Source organism: Trachurus trachurus (assembly GCF_905171665.1).
Source record: "Trachurus trachurus genome assembly, chromosome: 4".
Lineage (NCBI taxonomy): Eukaryota > Metazoa > Chordata > Actinopteri > Carangiformes > Carangidae > Trachurus > Trachurus trachurus.
This window is the reverse complement of record NC_139898.1, coordinates 15,457,224-15,472,591: the sequence shown is the minus strand read 5'-3', so window position 1 is coordinate 15,472,591 and position 15,368 is coordinate 15,457,224. Positions and strand designations below refer to the sequence as shown.

At 41.1% G+C, this 15,368-nt stretch overlaps 1 protein-coding gene across 1 annotated transcript; it reads right to left on the bottom strand.

The window, feature by feature from the left end:
* On the bottom strand, nucleotides 1-11,787 carry mier2 (mesoderm induction early response 1, family member 2). Its single transcript, XM_083969808.1, has 12 exons — nucleotides 11,774-11,787; nucleotides 10,393-10,555; nucleotides 9,248-9,361; nucleotides 8,955-9,066; nucleotides 8,096-8,175; nucleotides 7,441-7,510; nucleotides 7,116-7,267; nucleotides 6,929-7,010; nucleotides 5,238-5,332; nucleotides 5,016-5,146; nucleotides 3,062-3,204; nucleotides 1-1,746 (listed from the first exon to the last, which is right to left on the bottom strand). The coding sequence occupies exons 2-12, from the start codon at nucleotides 10,417-10,419 to the stop codon at nucleotides 1,295-1,297; spliced, it is 1,458 nt and encodes a 485-aa protein (XP_083825934.1). The 5' UTR covers nucleotides 10,420-10,555; nucleotides 11,774-11,787; the 3' UTR covers nucleotides 1-1,294.
* Between the last annotated feature and the right edge of the window lie 3,581 nt (nucleotides 11,788-15,368).

The window sequence follows — 15,368 nt, the reverse complement described above, 5'->3', positions numbered from 1 at the left end:
GAGCTAAACGTTAAGATTTAATAATAAAGAAGAGGGTAAAGATGACCCAGACACTACACATTTTTCTTTCTTTTACCAACAAGGTGAGTTTTCATCCAAGAAATTTCCATTAACAAGAGTTTGCTAACTAAATACACATGACACCTTTCCAGAATGAGTTTCACTTATCACTGAAGGTCAGCCCTTGATGAATGGTCTTGCAGATCATCAAAGCTGCAGAACCTGAGAAACTGTGTTTGGATTCAATGACTTGCAAATCTTAACATGTGCATTTTACATTTACATATTTCATTCTGAGCCTATTAGGGTTTGGGTTAGGATAACAGGCTGTCCACGTTTCTGAATGAACATGACAGAGACAGTGATCAGAAATAATGACAAAGCACTGAACCTTCAGAAATCCTTATATAATTCCTCAGGGAAAAACCAGGATGAAAACCGGTAAAAGCATGACTAAAAAGAAAACAAATAGCAGAATTACTGCGCCCCTTGTTGCCCCCGCACTGTTCTTTGTTTAAATAAACCATAGAAAATTTTGTTTATTTTCAGGTCTTCATATTTTTTAAAAAAAGTCTTGAGAAAGATTGACTCTTGTACAGACAGAGTTGGAGTGAAGGAGGCTCAAAGAAGTACAGATATGAAGAACCAAAAACAGAGAGACAATCACAGGCTAAGTGGAGGATGATTTAAGTATTAAATAAACTGTTGTATATTGTTTGAAAGGAAACCTCCATCAGCCATGTCACTGTGGTACTGTTCAGAGGCAGACCTCAAATGGCTGCAGCAGCAGGAAGTAGCAGAACACAAAGAAATGTTATCGGATATAAAATTTCAAAAGTGAAACTTTTCCATTTTTGATAAATGGGAAAACAAACCAACAGTTTTTCACATTGTCTATCACTGACGTTTTTTAGAGAAACTTAAACCAAGGGCAATGTGCCTCTGGGACTTGTTTGCATGGTCACTGCAGCTCTCATCCCCTGCACTGTGCTTTTGCAAGTAAGTATTTAACAACAGCCAACCAATAGCATTGTGGTAACACAATGTCTATTAACGTAATCAACACCTGAAAGTAGTGATTAACTCTTCCACAATTGACAGAAGATTCAAATGTTTGAGTTTAAAAAGAGGGAATAGACAGACAAGTCTCCCGAGCACAGGTAGTAGGTCCATCCTCTTTCACAAAGTTAGGTAAATGCACTTTTTGTCCTGGTGTAAAGACCAATACCGATCAATGAGTCTGACAGAGGGCAAACCACAAAGTACCACACGGTCTAGATCTCCCGTATCTCCCTCACTGTGTAAGTGAGTGAGAATGCTTAACCGTAGAGGGGTGCAGAAGGCTGCCAAATGGCTGAAAGTGAGAAGTGAGGGCAGCAGATGAGGGAGGCGAGGCAGACGGCAGGCCAAATTCCACCTGCAGCCCATGCAGGGCACCAGTTCCACTGCCAGGTGGACCACAGTTAGGATCCTCAGAATCAAAAGGTCCACCTCGCATGTGTAGCTGGAAGAAGCAGGGGCCTGGGAGGCAGTGGTCGTCATTGCAGGACGGAGGGCTCCCACATGTCCACTGGGTGCTCAAGGCAGAGGGCTGGGACTGGAGCTGGACCACAGCGGAGGGACAACAACGATCTGAACCAGGATCCCGCAAGTCGTCCATGGGCGGCAGAGAAAAGGGACAGCCAAACAGCTGCTGAGGACATCCATCTCCACACAGCTCTGACAGTCCCATCACCAGCTCACCATCTGAATGGATATAGAAGAATTCACAATGTGGTTAATAAAATGGCTGAAACTGCAGTTATACAGTATATTCTATTACAGCTTCATTTCATTTTAAACCCTAATCATGTTCTGATGCTGCATGTTTCATGTACAGATTTATGGGATGTCTACATATCAAATGTACAGTACATGATTTAAGTGCCTCTGGGTGCTGTGGGATATTACAATTGTTGTATTTGCTTGAGGCCGTATGAGCTGCCCTTTCTCACCAACCGCAAGAAAACCACTTGAATCAATGTGCATGTTTTGCTTCTGCTTTTAAAAACACAAAGCCAAGAGGGCAAGGGTTGAATAATTCTTCAATAACTTAATCTGACACTATCCATAAACAAATGTGGCATCTTCTGCATAGCCAGAGGAGAGTTCATGAATGTCTCTATCAGTCCTGTTACTTTTGGTTTTGATTAGAACTTGACTGTACACCACCACATGTAAATGAGTAACATGTAATTCCCATCACAACATCATTTCTTGTCTCTCTCAAGTTTCCTGTTTTCTTTACCTGCAGGCCCTGCCTGCTTTCTGTGGCCTGTGTGGATGAGTTCATGGCTTTAAGTGAAAGCGGGGAGTTCGTCTGCGCCGGGGACGGCCCTCCTCCTCTGGAGCACCAAGTCAACATGCACAGCATAAACACACACGCACGGATATGCATACATGCATGCACAGCACAACAACACAAAACACACAAGAAGCAAGCAAACAATGGGGTAATGGGGAAAACAAAGACAGGGAGACATAAAATGATTCATAACGTAAGAACATTGAAAATAAGAACGCAAGAAGATAATGAAAATGTGATCACAAAACCTACACCATGTCATCAACATAAGAAATGAAAAAAAAATCCACAGGACTGCAAATATAACATGACGGGCACTGAAAAATTATGATCTGGAGAATGCATATGACATGTCATGGAAACAGTTATATAGAAAAATGGGTGTAGGTACAGAAACTCTGTCCTTCAGGCACACTGTGTGTGGGACTGTTTATCACATGTTATATTCATGGTAGACCAGCTTAACTTCAAATGAAACTCTGATAAAAGAAGTGGAGTTTTTTTTTTTAGCTTTTAGTCCAAGTGTGTGTCTTTTCCAATTAGCTTTGTCTTTGCTGTGATCCTCGGGTCATTGTTTATGATTATGTTTAGGACAGATCATTTTTAAGATGGCAAATTTACTGTACTGTGGCATGAAGTCAATTTAATACTGAGAAGAGTGAAAACTGGCTATGGATTCCAAGGTTTGATCCTATCAGGCAACAGAAAGAGAGTTACCTCGTTTGTCCAGGTCCAATTTTGACTGTGGAGGTAATGGAGACTCCAGCTGCCCAGGACTCACAGAGCTGTGAGACAACAAGCCTGATGCATTGTTTCTTCCTTCCAGCTCCCCGACCTCACCATCATGGTCTCCATACTCCCTGAAAAAACAAAACAAAACCAATGTCAGCACAGGAAGGAATGTGTCAACGATTAAAGGCTGGTGCAGTGGATGGCTCAACTTAACAGTTATCAACACACCCTGTCATAATAAAAAATGTTAATATAAACATTAAAAAGAACACCAAGAACAAGACATTGAGAACTTATCAACACAGAATCCAAAGAAACAAGAATAATAAGTCCTCTCTATGCACTTAATTTCTTTTTTATCAGTTTGCATGCTTGACCTAATCCACCTCTGAAATGTGTGCTGCCATCCCAGAGAATAGTAACTCATTTTTGATGCTCAAATAATCAAAAGATGACATTTAAAACTAAATCAGCCAGATGTTTTCTTTTAGACACAGTGGTCCTGTTACTCTAAAGCTGTCCACATAGTTATCACAGGTAGGATCTTCAGTGCTTGCACAATGTTATTTTGTAATTTGGGTGAGGACTTACCTCTTGGTTCACAATAACATTTACTTACAGAAAGTAAACCAGACAAAGGAGGGCATTTTAAATTATGATATAGCAGGTGGATTACTGTCTGGATTGCTTTTGTTGTGCAGAGCTACAGTAGGTAACAAATTAGATTAAGAAAGCCCTGATGATACAGGTACTCAGAATAGGTCTGCTACACTAAAGATTTAATGGGAAGATGAAACAAGCACACAGAAGAAATATATTAACACTAACAGAATCCAAGCTTGTTCTGAGTCCTAAAAAATAGACTTGATTTATGGTTTCAATGAGTTTTACTTGACGCACAACTGATTAGTTGCCTTGCTGTCTGTCAGTGATTTTTTTTTTTATTCTAAGGGAAAAGCAGAAATTACACAAGTGTGTGATTTTCCATTGGCTCTATTAGTCGAAGATATTTTCCCACATGGCGAGAGAAACTACCCTCTTAAAGTGATAGTTCACCCAAAATTCAAATTTCACTCATTATCTACTCACCCTCATGTCGACTAAGGGCTGGGAGAAGTTTCAGAGTCCTCCGTGCCTTCTCTGAGTTACAGCGGGGCTCCGTGCAGCACTGCATGTGCATATGACGGTTGCGAACGGAGCTCACTTTTCTTCGTCCAAAAAGACACACCAAAAAACATCCAAATACCCCCATATATACATACCTCTGTCTGTAATGTCCCTCTTGTATTGAAGCCCCAACATGAGAAATTGTTCCAAAAAAAATTAAATAAGTATATATTTTAAGCTTGTTTGTAGCGGAAGCTCCCAGCACTGCTCTTCCTGGTCAGTCCACTTTGACACCCAGTTCACGGCTCCACAAATTGCGCAAGATTCCGGCAGAGCAACACTCGGAGCTTCTGCTACAAACAAGCTTAAAACTTATTATTATTTAATTTTTTCGGAACAATTTCTCATGTTGGGGCTTCAATACAAGAGGGACATACAGACGAGCACTATGGAGGTATTTGGATGTTTTTTGGTGTGTCTTTTTGGACGAAGAAAAGTGAGCTCCGTTCGCAATCGTCATATGGACATGCAGTGCTGCACCGAGCCCCCCTGTAACTCCGAGAAGGCACGGAGGACTCTGAATCTTCTCCCAGCCCTTAGTCGACATGAGGGTGAGTAGATAATGAGTGAAATTTGAATTTTGGGTGAACTATCCCTTTAACACCCCATCCGTTGTCACACTGCAGGGAATTTAACATGGAGCATACTGTAGCATGACATTACGTTGACCAGTGCAAGTCACAGATTGTTTGTGCATGTTTTTCATATTCCATATAGATCAAACGATTCAATCAAGAGCGTGACTGTTAATTAGTGACTCCACAGTACTCACATGCTCCCTGATTGCAGGCTGTATTTCTTGCGGCTGAGCCTGGTGGTCTGTTGGGTAAAGTACTCGTGACGGTCAGACTTCTTCCACATGTAGTAATACTCCACGCATTCGCCCACAGAGCGCGTTCGTACCTGAGGAAGTGGAAAAGTTTTTTTTGTTTTCGGACGTAGAATGTAGGTGCAGGTGCAGGTTTGGACAACTTCTCATCTCCTGGGTACTCACCTTATTAGCCTGAATGAGGTGGAAGTTTTTTCCATAAACCCGATAGCCATGCTCAAAGTTCCTACATTCCTCTTCACTCCAGGCACACAGCTCGTCTAAAGAGAGCAGAGAGCACCAGTGGGATTATAGTGTTACACATAGTAGATTAACATTTGTTTTTTTTTTAAAAGTGCCATTTGAGTTTTGTGCCACAGGTGATCGAAGCCAAGCTGCTGCTGTCGACAGAGAAACCACAGCTCCCACAGACAGAATGTGGGGGAAAAAATGTGACCCAGCAGTAGACAGTTTTTCTACACAACATACTACGGTGATGGTCTTGGACTTAAACTGGAGCCTCATTGCTGAATAAGAGTTTATGAGGTCACATCAGTGAACATTTCTTGTTCCGCAGAGCTCAAGTCAACAGCTGATGTTGCACTGAGAGGGCATCACACACAGTAACCTTTACAGTATTCTCTACTGGAAAATGATTTTGCAGGGATGAATGCATCAACTTCTGTGTGTGCATCAGGCCATGTGTTCATCAGCGATGGGCAAGTTACTGAAAGTCAGTAATGCGTAACAGTTACTTCTCTCAAAATTTAAGTAAATTACATAAAAATAACTGTGACAGTAACGTTCACATTATTTTTTTCTTCCATTATTAATTTAAACATGGGCTGTAATTGTGGTGTTCCTGTGGCACAGTGTAGGACAAGGCAACTGTCAAAGTGGATTTATCATTTTGTCCATTATCAGTGAAACAATAAAACACAATGGAAAATGTTATATTTATATTTTACTAGAGCCTCAACAGGCCTTTTCACAGCTGCACACAGTCGACAGCTCACCACTGTTTTGTGCTTTGTCTCAAAGAAGGAACATAACACCTATATTTCCACAACAGTAACCTCAGACCTGAATGGTCCACCATTGTAGGATATGGCAGTGTTATGACCATGCTCACCAAGTCACTAATAATCACACAAACTCTGTATAATCTTCTGAAGTATTCGGCTATATTCACATAAAGTAAAGAGTAACAAGCCCATTTAAATGACAATAACTGCAATTATGTTACATAATTTGAAATAGTAATTAGTCTCAGTATTAATTACTGCTAATACAGTGATGATTTACTTAGTAATGCGTTACTCTCAACACTGGTGCCCACTGGATTCACCTTGAGAAACAGCCATAGTCCCACTTGTTTCCAGACTATCTGGGCCCCATCTGCACAAATCCCAATAAAGCCAATGGTTTTCGTATATGGTTCATTTTCCGGGGGACTTTGTAACACGTTTGCAGAAAACCTCAATGTTCACATCAGCAGCATCAAAAAGGTTGACATATGTTATGCAAACAGTCTTTGCAGATGGATAAAGCAGATGACAGCGTCTCTGATTTTGTCAAAAAGCAGGTGTGGCGTAGTTTTGAACAATTCCTTTGCCATCACTTGTGTTGACTTTGCAGTCAGAGAACTGAGAATTTAAAGGCTCAGATGCTGCTTTTTAAACACAGTGACTCGGCTGAACGCAACAGTTTTGTAGATCTGAAGAAATCATGAGCTTAAGGTAACCGTTTTGGCATCCGTCAGCAGCTGATGTTTTGACATACAATACACTCTCTACCAAATGCCACCCAAATCAAAACCATACACCCCCAACAAACAGAAAAGTTGGAAAAAGTAGGACAACAGAAAAGGTTCATACCACTGAACACCTTCACATTGAAGCGTAGTCGTCTCAGTGCCTCTTCTGCATTGAAGTTACATTTTATCAGTTCGTACAGTGCCTGAGAGTCAAAAGAAAAAAGGATGAGCAAATCATTGGGAAATGCATAGATAACACCTAACATGGTTGACAGTGTCATCTGGGATGCAGAGCTAAGTTACTGTACCTGCTCATTGTCTCGGACAGTGTTCCCCTGCATCAGTGTACATGCTGCCCCCTCCTGGCCACGTCGTCTCTGTGTATTCAGCAAGAACTCCTCCACTTCATTTACCGGCAGCACACCTGGCGTCCACAGCAACTGGTCCTCACTGCTGTAGGCTAGAGCGCAGCAGAGTGAGGAGATGCAGCGGACAAGGCAGAAGACGTTGACACAGAGATGGGAGGAAGCAGGAGGAAGATAAAAAAAAAGAGAAAACAAGAAATGATTATTTGGCAAAATGTGAGCTTGAATTAACCAAAATGACTTAATGCAAGATGCAAAGTTTCCATACCTCTCTCTTGGTGGGCATATGGACTGAGTGGAGGGATTTTCGCCTGGTACATAGAGCCAACCATGATCTCCTGAGAGGGAAATCAAAGACAGTCGGTTCTCAGATGTGTCATATAAGCTAATAACAGCTGAAATCTGTGCTGTGTGGTTGAGGTATCCCCAATGGTCTTTCCTCTGGCTTGTAAAATGAAAACATTTCTAAGTGCTGGATTTTTTGCTGGCACATCAAAACCACTAAATCAGTGGCTTGCATGTGGCTTTGGTGGTTCTGTTATCAAATCAGATACTATGTCCTGCGGCTTAGTTTGGATTTAGGTTCAGTTGATCCAGCAGAGTGACCCCAGGAATTATATTCATATTAGATAAATCCTGCAGCTATGATACGTATATCTATGCATGAGGCTTATACAGGTATAGCACAGCAAAAAAAAGCAGGTGTGTGTACAGCTTTTGAGGTTGTCAAGACTTCCAGTTCTTATTAGATCAAATACAAGAGATATCCATTATCTTAGTGCTATGATTGTTTTGATATTTGGTTTTCTGATGTGTTGTGTAACGGATCATACTGTACAGTGTGCTTTGTGTCTATTTTATTTAAACTGACTCAGACTCAACTGAGTCACCATAAGATGTGCGTTATTGTCCTCAGTTGCTACCTTGTGCTCTTCATTGGAGGGAATAGAGGCATTGTCAGAGTCCTCATCTGATGAGCTGACTAATGTGTCTTTGTGTCCACCTTAAAGAAACAAAACAACAGAGAAGAGGAACAGACGATTATTTCACAGACTGTTCAGGTGTTACATGTTGAGATTCAGTCAAAAGGCTTGATACTATCTTAATAATATTTTTTATTTGTATAGCACATTACAAAAACGGAGCCACAATGTGCTTAAAACCATATCTTCCTGCTGACAGATCACTGTAACATTTCTGAAAATTCTGAACTGTTTTATTCTTTGGTTTGTTATTGAATCGAAAAAGCTACATAAATGCCATATACTTTTCAGGCTTTTCAGGCCAGTCTGTGGACTCAGCACCATACTGTCATTTATTTCAAATAAAATCACTACCAGGGTGCCTTATAATATGCCACGTAATTCAGTCTTATGGACAGGAGACACACAGAGCTAGCACACAGATACCAGGAATGTCTCATGAAATTATACAGAAACAAATCAAAGGTTTCATGAAGCACCCTGACATAATAAACCCTGGCATGTCATGTCATTAAAAGAGAGCACAAAGTTATGAGTAACAAGCTGCAGTCTCAGCAAAAGCAATGCTTTCAAATTGAACTAGGAGAAAATATTCCACCACAAACAGAGGTCGGAGGAATGTCCCTTCTTTCATTACGACTCTGCAAAGTTTCATCAGAAAAAAGCCCCTGAGTGTGCTCGTGGGCCTTAAGCTGTTCCACTTGAACCAAACTTTTCTGTCTGCTGGGATGACTGAACTGAGATGATGTTTAAACGTTATACATTCATGTGTAGATGTACGTCTTTGTGTGTAAGTTACCTTGGAGACGGCGGAGCAGATCTGAGGTGTTTGAGGTGACTGAGGGGGTGAGATCATCAGCTGATGATTCTTCTTCCTCCTCCCCAGGAAAGAGATCCTCAGTTATCTGATCCTAAACGGGGCAGTGCAATAAAACAACACAGAATAGCAGGGCAGCAACTGTTAATCCATCCATGAATCCATTGATACTTCAATCTGCTGTACTTTCTTTTAGTGTTGATGGTCAGAATACATGTACATGAAAATATTTGAGGACTCATACATGTGTCAGTATGACTTGGGTTGTGTCTCACCTTGTCCAGTGTCATGCCTGGCAGGCTGGCAGCCATGTGACAGGTCTCTTTCTCTGGATCTGACACTGTATAGCCATACAGAGCCAGCAGCTCCTCCAAAGGAAGCTCACTGGCCTGCAAACAGAGGAAGACGGCGACAGGTGGAGACGGACGATTGAGGGGAAAAGAAGGAAGGAAACCACAGAAGTATGTGAAGTACTCCCACGTTTCTTGAAAATGACCTCTAGATATCTGTCACTTCTGTTATGTCAAGGACGCTCTTTGCTTATGGAGTTATTTGGCCACCTGGTCTGCTGTAACTGAAGAGAACAGGTCAGTTGGTGCTCCATATTTGGGGGGATTAACTAATCAAAGCTGTGCAGATAATTTAGCTAAAGCCCCCTCTAGAAAAGGCCTCAGGTTGAAGCAGATATGAAAATTAACAGTTATATGAATTCAGTTTTCAAAAGGATGTTTGTTCTGATCAATGCAACTCAGGAAAAAGGACCACAGTCTGAACATGCGATATTAAAACATTACATTTTACTTTGTATTATATTCTCTAACAATGAGCACTGAGAGTAACAATGAGCTCATAGCTCACAGCATAGATTTATCACTGTTGCAGACTAGACATATTATGAAGTAGTTATGGGATATGGGACAAAAGGCCGTGGTGTAGCATTGTACCTCCAAGTATGGTATACATTTTCCAGAAAAAGTGATTGTGAAAATGAAAATTCTATCTGTATTTGTATCTGCTTGGAGAACACTGTGCCGAAATAATGCATCCAGTTACATAACCTGAACAATAAGTTTGGATCTCTGACTGCCTCATTGAAAAGCTGTGCTGTTTGTATATATTGTCTGCAAATTGAATATGAATATTTTGTAAACCTAGTTTTATACGATGTAAGAGAAACTCTTACAGCACTATAATCAATTATGACGTTCAGTAGTTAAATAATGTAAATCTAAGTGGATATGTCCACTCAGACTGTATGATTCTGTTGTTATCTTCATCTTCAGAAAATAACTGACATAATGGGTAATATAAGAGAATCAGTTATTGTTTTCGTATTCATATGAAAAAAATCTGTTCAAGTGACTGTGGATTTCAAACTACAACTAGCTATGATGCATACAGATGCTCAACTTGACCGTACAGTGTGGGATTGCGCTGCCATCTTCATGGGGCGAGGAGACTTCTCCTCCTCTAAGGCCTGCTAAGACGTCTGCTTCTCCCACTGAGCGCCTTCATTGCTGTACCTCATCCGCTCTCCACTAGGCCACAACCTCTACTCTTATCTTCAGAGGCTTTTCATCCACCTACAAAACACACATACAAACACACATCAGGGTTGAGCATTCAAAAAGCATGTAAAACAGCACGTGAGCAGCCTACATCACAAGAAGGCACCACATTCCTCTGTGTGTGTGCCTGCGGTGCACGTGCACACACATGTACACACAAACAACATGGGATCAAATAGTAGCTGATCCTGCTTCATCCCATTATAGGACAGCTGACTCCTTGACTCTTCCCCTCTGAGAGTCCGCAGTTGGGACCAAAGTGTCACTGAATGCATCATGAGAGGCCACAGTTTGCGGCAATGGCAACATCAACAAAACCTTTTTTATTCTACATCAGAAGGTTTTTTTTTTTTTTTTTTTTTACACACAGGTCTAATGTTTGGTTATGATGTGATTTCTGTTCCTCTAAAGTTGATTAGGAGCTTTCTTGTGCAGTGTCAGCACAACATTATGTTACATCAACTTCTTTTCCTATACAAGACATGGGTTTTGTGTGAAAACATCCAGATTTAGGCCACAAAATAGTTTAATACAGAAGTGAAAAAACTTTTGAGTGCTATAGGCCGTGTGATGATCTAAACAATCCCGCCCTAGCTCACAGAAAGTACCAGCACTGACAGCAATTACACTCTGTCTCAGGGCAAATAAGTTCTAAAAAATAAAAATAAAAAGTCCGGTGAGCATCTAAATGTTCTGGTGCCTCTCCCGACCCATCCGGCGCGCGATCTGTTTGACCAGGGGCGCTTTCCTGTGACTTGGTGCTGAACGTCTCTTCCTCTCTCCCCAGCTCACTACGAGTGCCACAAGGAAATAACTAGTTCTCAATATTTCCGAAACACACGGTCGGAGTTTGCCGCCGCCGATTCGTGACATCTCTCCCAACTTTTTAACTCCCCCCCACCGTGTCGGCGGGGGCGCACCTGAAAATAGTTCAGCACCACCGTGTTCGACCCCGCCGGGCTCGCTATTGTTTTCTGCGGCTTTACTATCAAGGCAGAGGGGAATGGCTCTTTAAAGCCAAGAACGCGGAGAGAGGCGATACGCTGGAGAGGTTCTCCATTTCTTCCCCTGCTTCCCACTATAAATGCCCCCGTAGCTCTCTTTCAGCCGACCCTCACTGGCCGGTGAAACCGTCGACAGTCGTGTGAACCGTACGGAGTGACACGAGTCTCTCATTCGGTCCAGTTTCTCTATCATTTTGGTTCATTGCATTCCTCGTTTTCGCTCACTTACCTCCGCCATTCCGTTTCTGCGCAAGCTGCCTATTGCCCGGATGTTGTAGGTCTACTCTTCTGTACAGCTCCGTTTATTGCCTCAACGATTCAGCAACAGCGACCGAGCCACTCTTAGGTGCAGAGTTAGATTGACTGTTTCCAAGTAATTTAGTTATTTTAGTCTCATTTCACTGCTGTCATTTGAGAGTATCTTCTTAGTTAGGAATAAGTGCTTTAAAGACACTTTCGGTATCGTTTGAAGAACTCTGCTCTAAATAGGCTAAGTCACTACATTTGTGAAATATAAAACTATATATAAAAACAAAAACAGAAACTAATATTTAGTTTACAGAAATATATTTAAAATGCAACAGCAGCTTTTTTATTATTATTATTTTTATTTATTTTATAAATATTGTCCTCTGACACCCGTGTGATCCCTTTGTTATATTTAAACAACAGGTTGGCACTGAATGCACCACTAAAATGATGTTTCTGATCCAGTTACATGTCCATGGTTACATATGTGGAAGCAGCGTGTTAAACATGTGAACGAGGGAGGGGGTAGGAGGACATGGTCACAGCAGATCAAGATATAGGACTCTGTCCTCAGCTGCTCAAGTGATAGGAGAGGCTGACTTTAGATACATTTTGTTTGCTGTCATTGAAATGTATGTCATGTGTAGTGAAGGGAGGTCATGATGACTCAGGTAATCTGTCTCAGGTTTGGTATTAATAAGTGAAGAGTCACAATAAAATCATAGGACGTGGGCATGACCAAAACATAAAGGAAAACTGTATTAAAAAAAAGGGTTAGGTACCTAATCAAAATAATCTCAGATTATGAATGCAATTAACAGACTGTTTGATAACCAATATACATTTATATATACTAATTATAATAATGATAACATATAATCTTATAATATGAGTGGCACTAGTGGTGACCTGCACTGTAACTTTGTGTGACCAAATGATACATTTACACTGACTTGCCAAAGTGAAAGGTGGTGGTTCACTTATGAAGCAAATTATTGGTGTAAGGAAGCCTACTAGATACTATTTCTTTTTGATGCCGGATTATGGACATGTGTCCAAGCACTCTTTTTTTTATTTGCAGGCATATATTGCTTTTCTAGTTTTACTGACTGTGAAGCACTTTACTTGCCATTCACCCATTCACTCACACAGTGGCAACATGGGGTTCAGTACCTTGCCAACGAACAGCTTTATAGGGACGTGGGATTGAAACACTGACCCTCTAAGTTTTGAATGACCTGCTCTATCTCCTGAGCCTCCCCTAGACGCTGAAAGTGTAAAAATGCTGATGATATAAAATAATCTTTAGAATTTATTCAATCCAAGATTTTTGCTTTGACATTTTAAATCAAACTCAAAAAGTTCCTGCACTGAAAGATAACAAAACCAGATCCTCACTGCTGGGTAACTATAGGAGGGAATACTTTAATATGACTTTAGAGTTGTTATTTGCCAGTAACAATAAAACCCTAACCCATTTACACACCCACACACATGGCTATTTTAAACATGCCAGATCATAGTTTGAGGTGAATACATTCTATAGTTTGTAAGCTCCTGCTTATGGACACAAAAAATCAGATGAACACCAAAGACAAAACACCAGACCAACATAGCCATCAACTTCAGTCACACCCACGTGTTTAAAAGTAGCAGTGTTAACATAAAAGTCAACTTGAAATCAAACAGTCGGCTGCGTACGGTAGTACCTGCTGAAGAAGGTTTGTTTTTATCAAAGCTGAAAAGTGTGAGATGCACACACCATCTCTCCTAGGGTTCATCATCTACTAAATCAGCATCCACATGGATCTGCTGAGGTCATTCACCCTCCAACAAGCAGTTGTAAATCATTTTCTGGGGTTTGCCAATTTTAAAGAAGTTCATAAGGACAGTGGTAGTCCAGCGGCAGTGTAAAACAACATTCCTCCATAATTTGTGCTAAATTTATGCACTACACCTTACCTGGTTCTGCTTCTCATGTTCCTTTGTGTATCACCCTCCTCTGATCCCAGAACTGGAGGTGGAGGCGAGGGGTCCTTCAGTGTTGGCTTTTGTTTGCCCCTGTCGACACACCTGGGGATGGGGTCCATGTGCTGCTGCTTAAAAACAGCAGAGTGCAACAAGAAGCAAGGTGATCACCAACAGACCCCGACTATCTGGACTCACTTTGGCTACATGCCCAATACTAAGACTTAAAAAACCTCATAGATTATGGAAAATGTTTTCTTACACTAAATCCAAATTACATCCACTTTTGCAGTTTACTCTTTTCAAACCGTATCAAGATCTATCAAGTCCCCTTTTTCTCTTAACCATTCTCTTCATACTTTCACTGTACTATCCCTTACCCTCTTAGCTAAATTCTCCACTGAGAATCCTAGAAATCACTCCCTTAATTCATTGAACGTCTTTTCCACAATTCTTACAACCCTGGACACTTTGACTTTACCAATTGGTCATCTTCCTTACTTTCGCTCATGTTTTTTTTTTATCTGCCCTGATTTTTGTCAGCTTAAGCGAAGCAGCTTTCCTTACCTTTCACCTCAAATCTTATCGCTGCTCTCAGCAATCCTGGCTCAGAGCCATTTTTCTTGTCTTAATTTTCCTGAATTTCCAATCCACCTACACTAGATGTCTTTTTCTTCTTTTTTCCCACTCACTCACTCACTCACTCACTCACTCACTCACTCACTCACTCACTCACTCACTCACTCACTCACAAAACAGGAACCCTGAAAAAAAGGAATATGTAGTCAATAAAATATCTATGGAGTACGTTTTAGAAAACAGGAACTTTCTAAAGATGTCAGGATGCCAGAGAAGATTTTGGAAGGAAGTTTCCAAACACACACACAACAGAGAGTAGCTGTATGAATACCGGTACTCTAGGAGTTGGCTTTGTTATGAACATGAAAGTGATATTCCAGTATGTGCAATAACAGATCACAGGGGGCTCTATGGGATGCTGAATATTAATACTGACAGTATACTGAGAAAAACACAGAGAAGCCAACTGTAAAGTGTAGGGTTTGTTAAAACACATTTCAAACCTGTTGAGTTACAGGAAATAGTTTCTGTATGGAAACAAATCACGACAGTCCAGTCAGTGATCTCTCGCTGGTCAAAACCATTGTTCATTTCCTGTAATGGGAGTGCAGTGAAGATTTCAGTCCACAGGGAGCAGTATAAACATGATCTGGATGTAGTAATAATGGAGAAAAACTGGACACTGGGCACAAGACCAACAACCCATTACACGTGTTGTGGCAGGGAGCAGCACCTGTACTCCCAGTGATGAAAAGCAGATTTGAAGCAGCCGTAGAGTGACAATACTTATGGCAGCCATTGTGGTTGCCATATGTTACAGCTCTAAATGCCCCCCTCACATAGGGGAGACCAGGGATGGCACTTCTGTCTGTATCTTGGAGCTCATTTAAGCCAGTGTGTTTAAAATATGAGACACATGTGTCTGCTATTAAGTGGTATAGCTGGTAACTCTGCAACACAAACAGAAAATGCATAGTTTAGCCACAAACATAAGGAGTGAAATGTTACAATTCACCCCATAGTCCAGG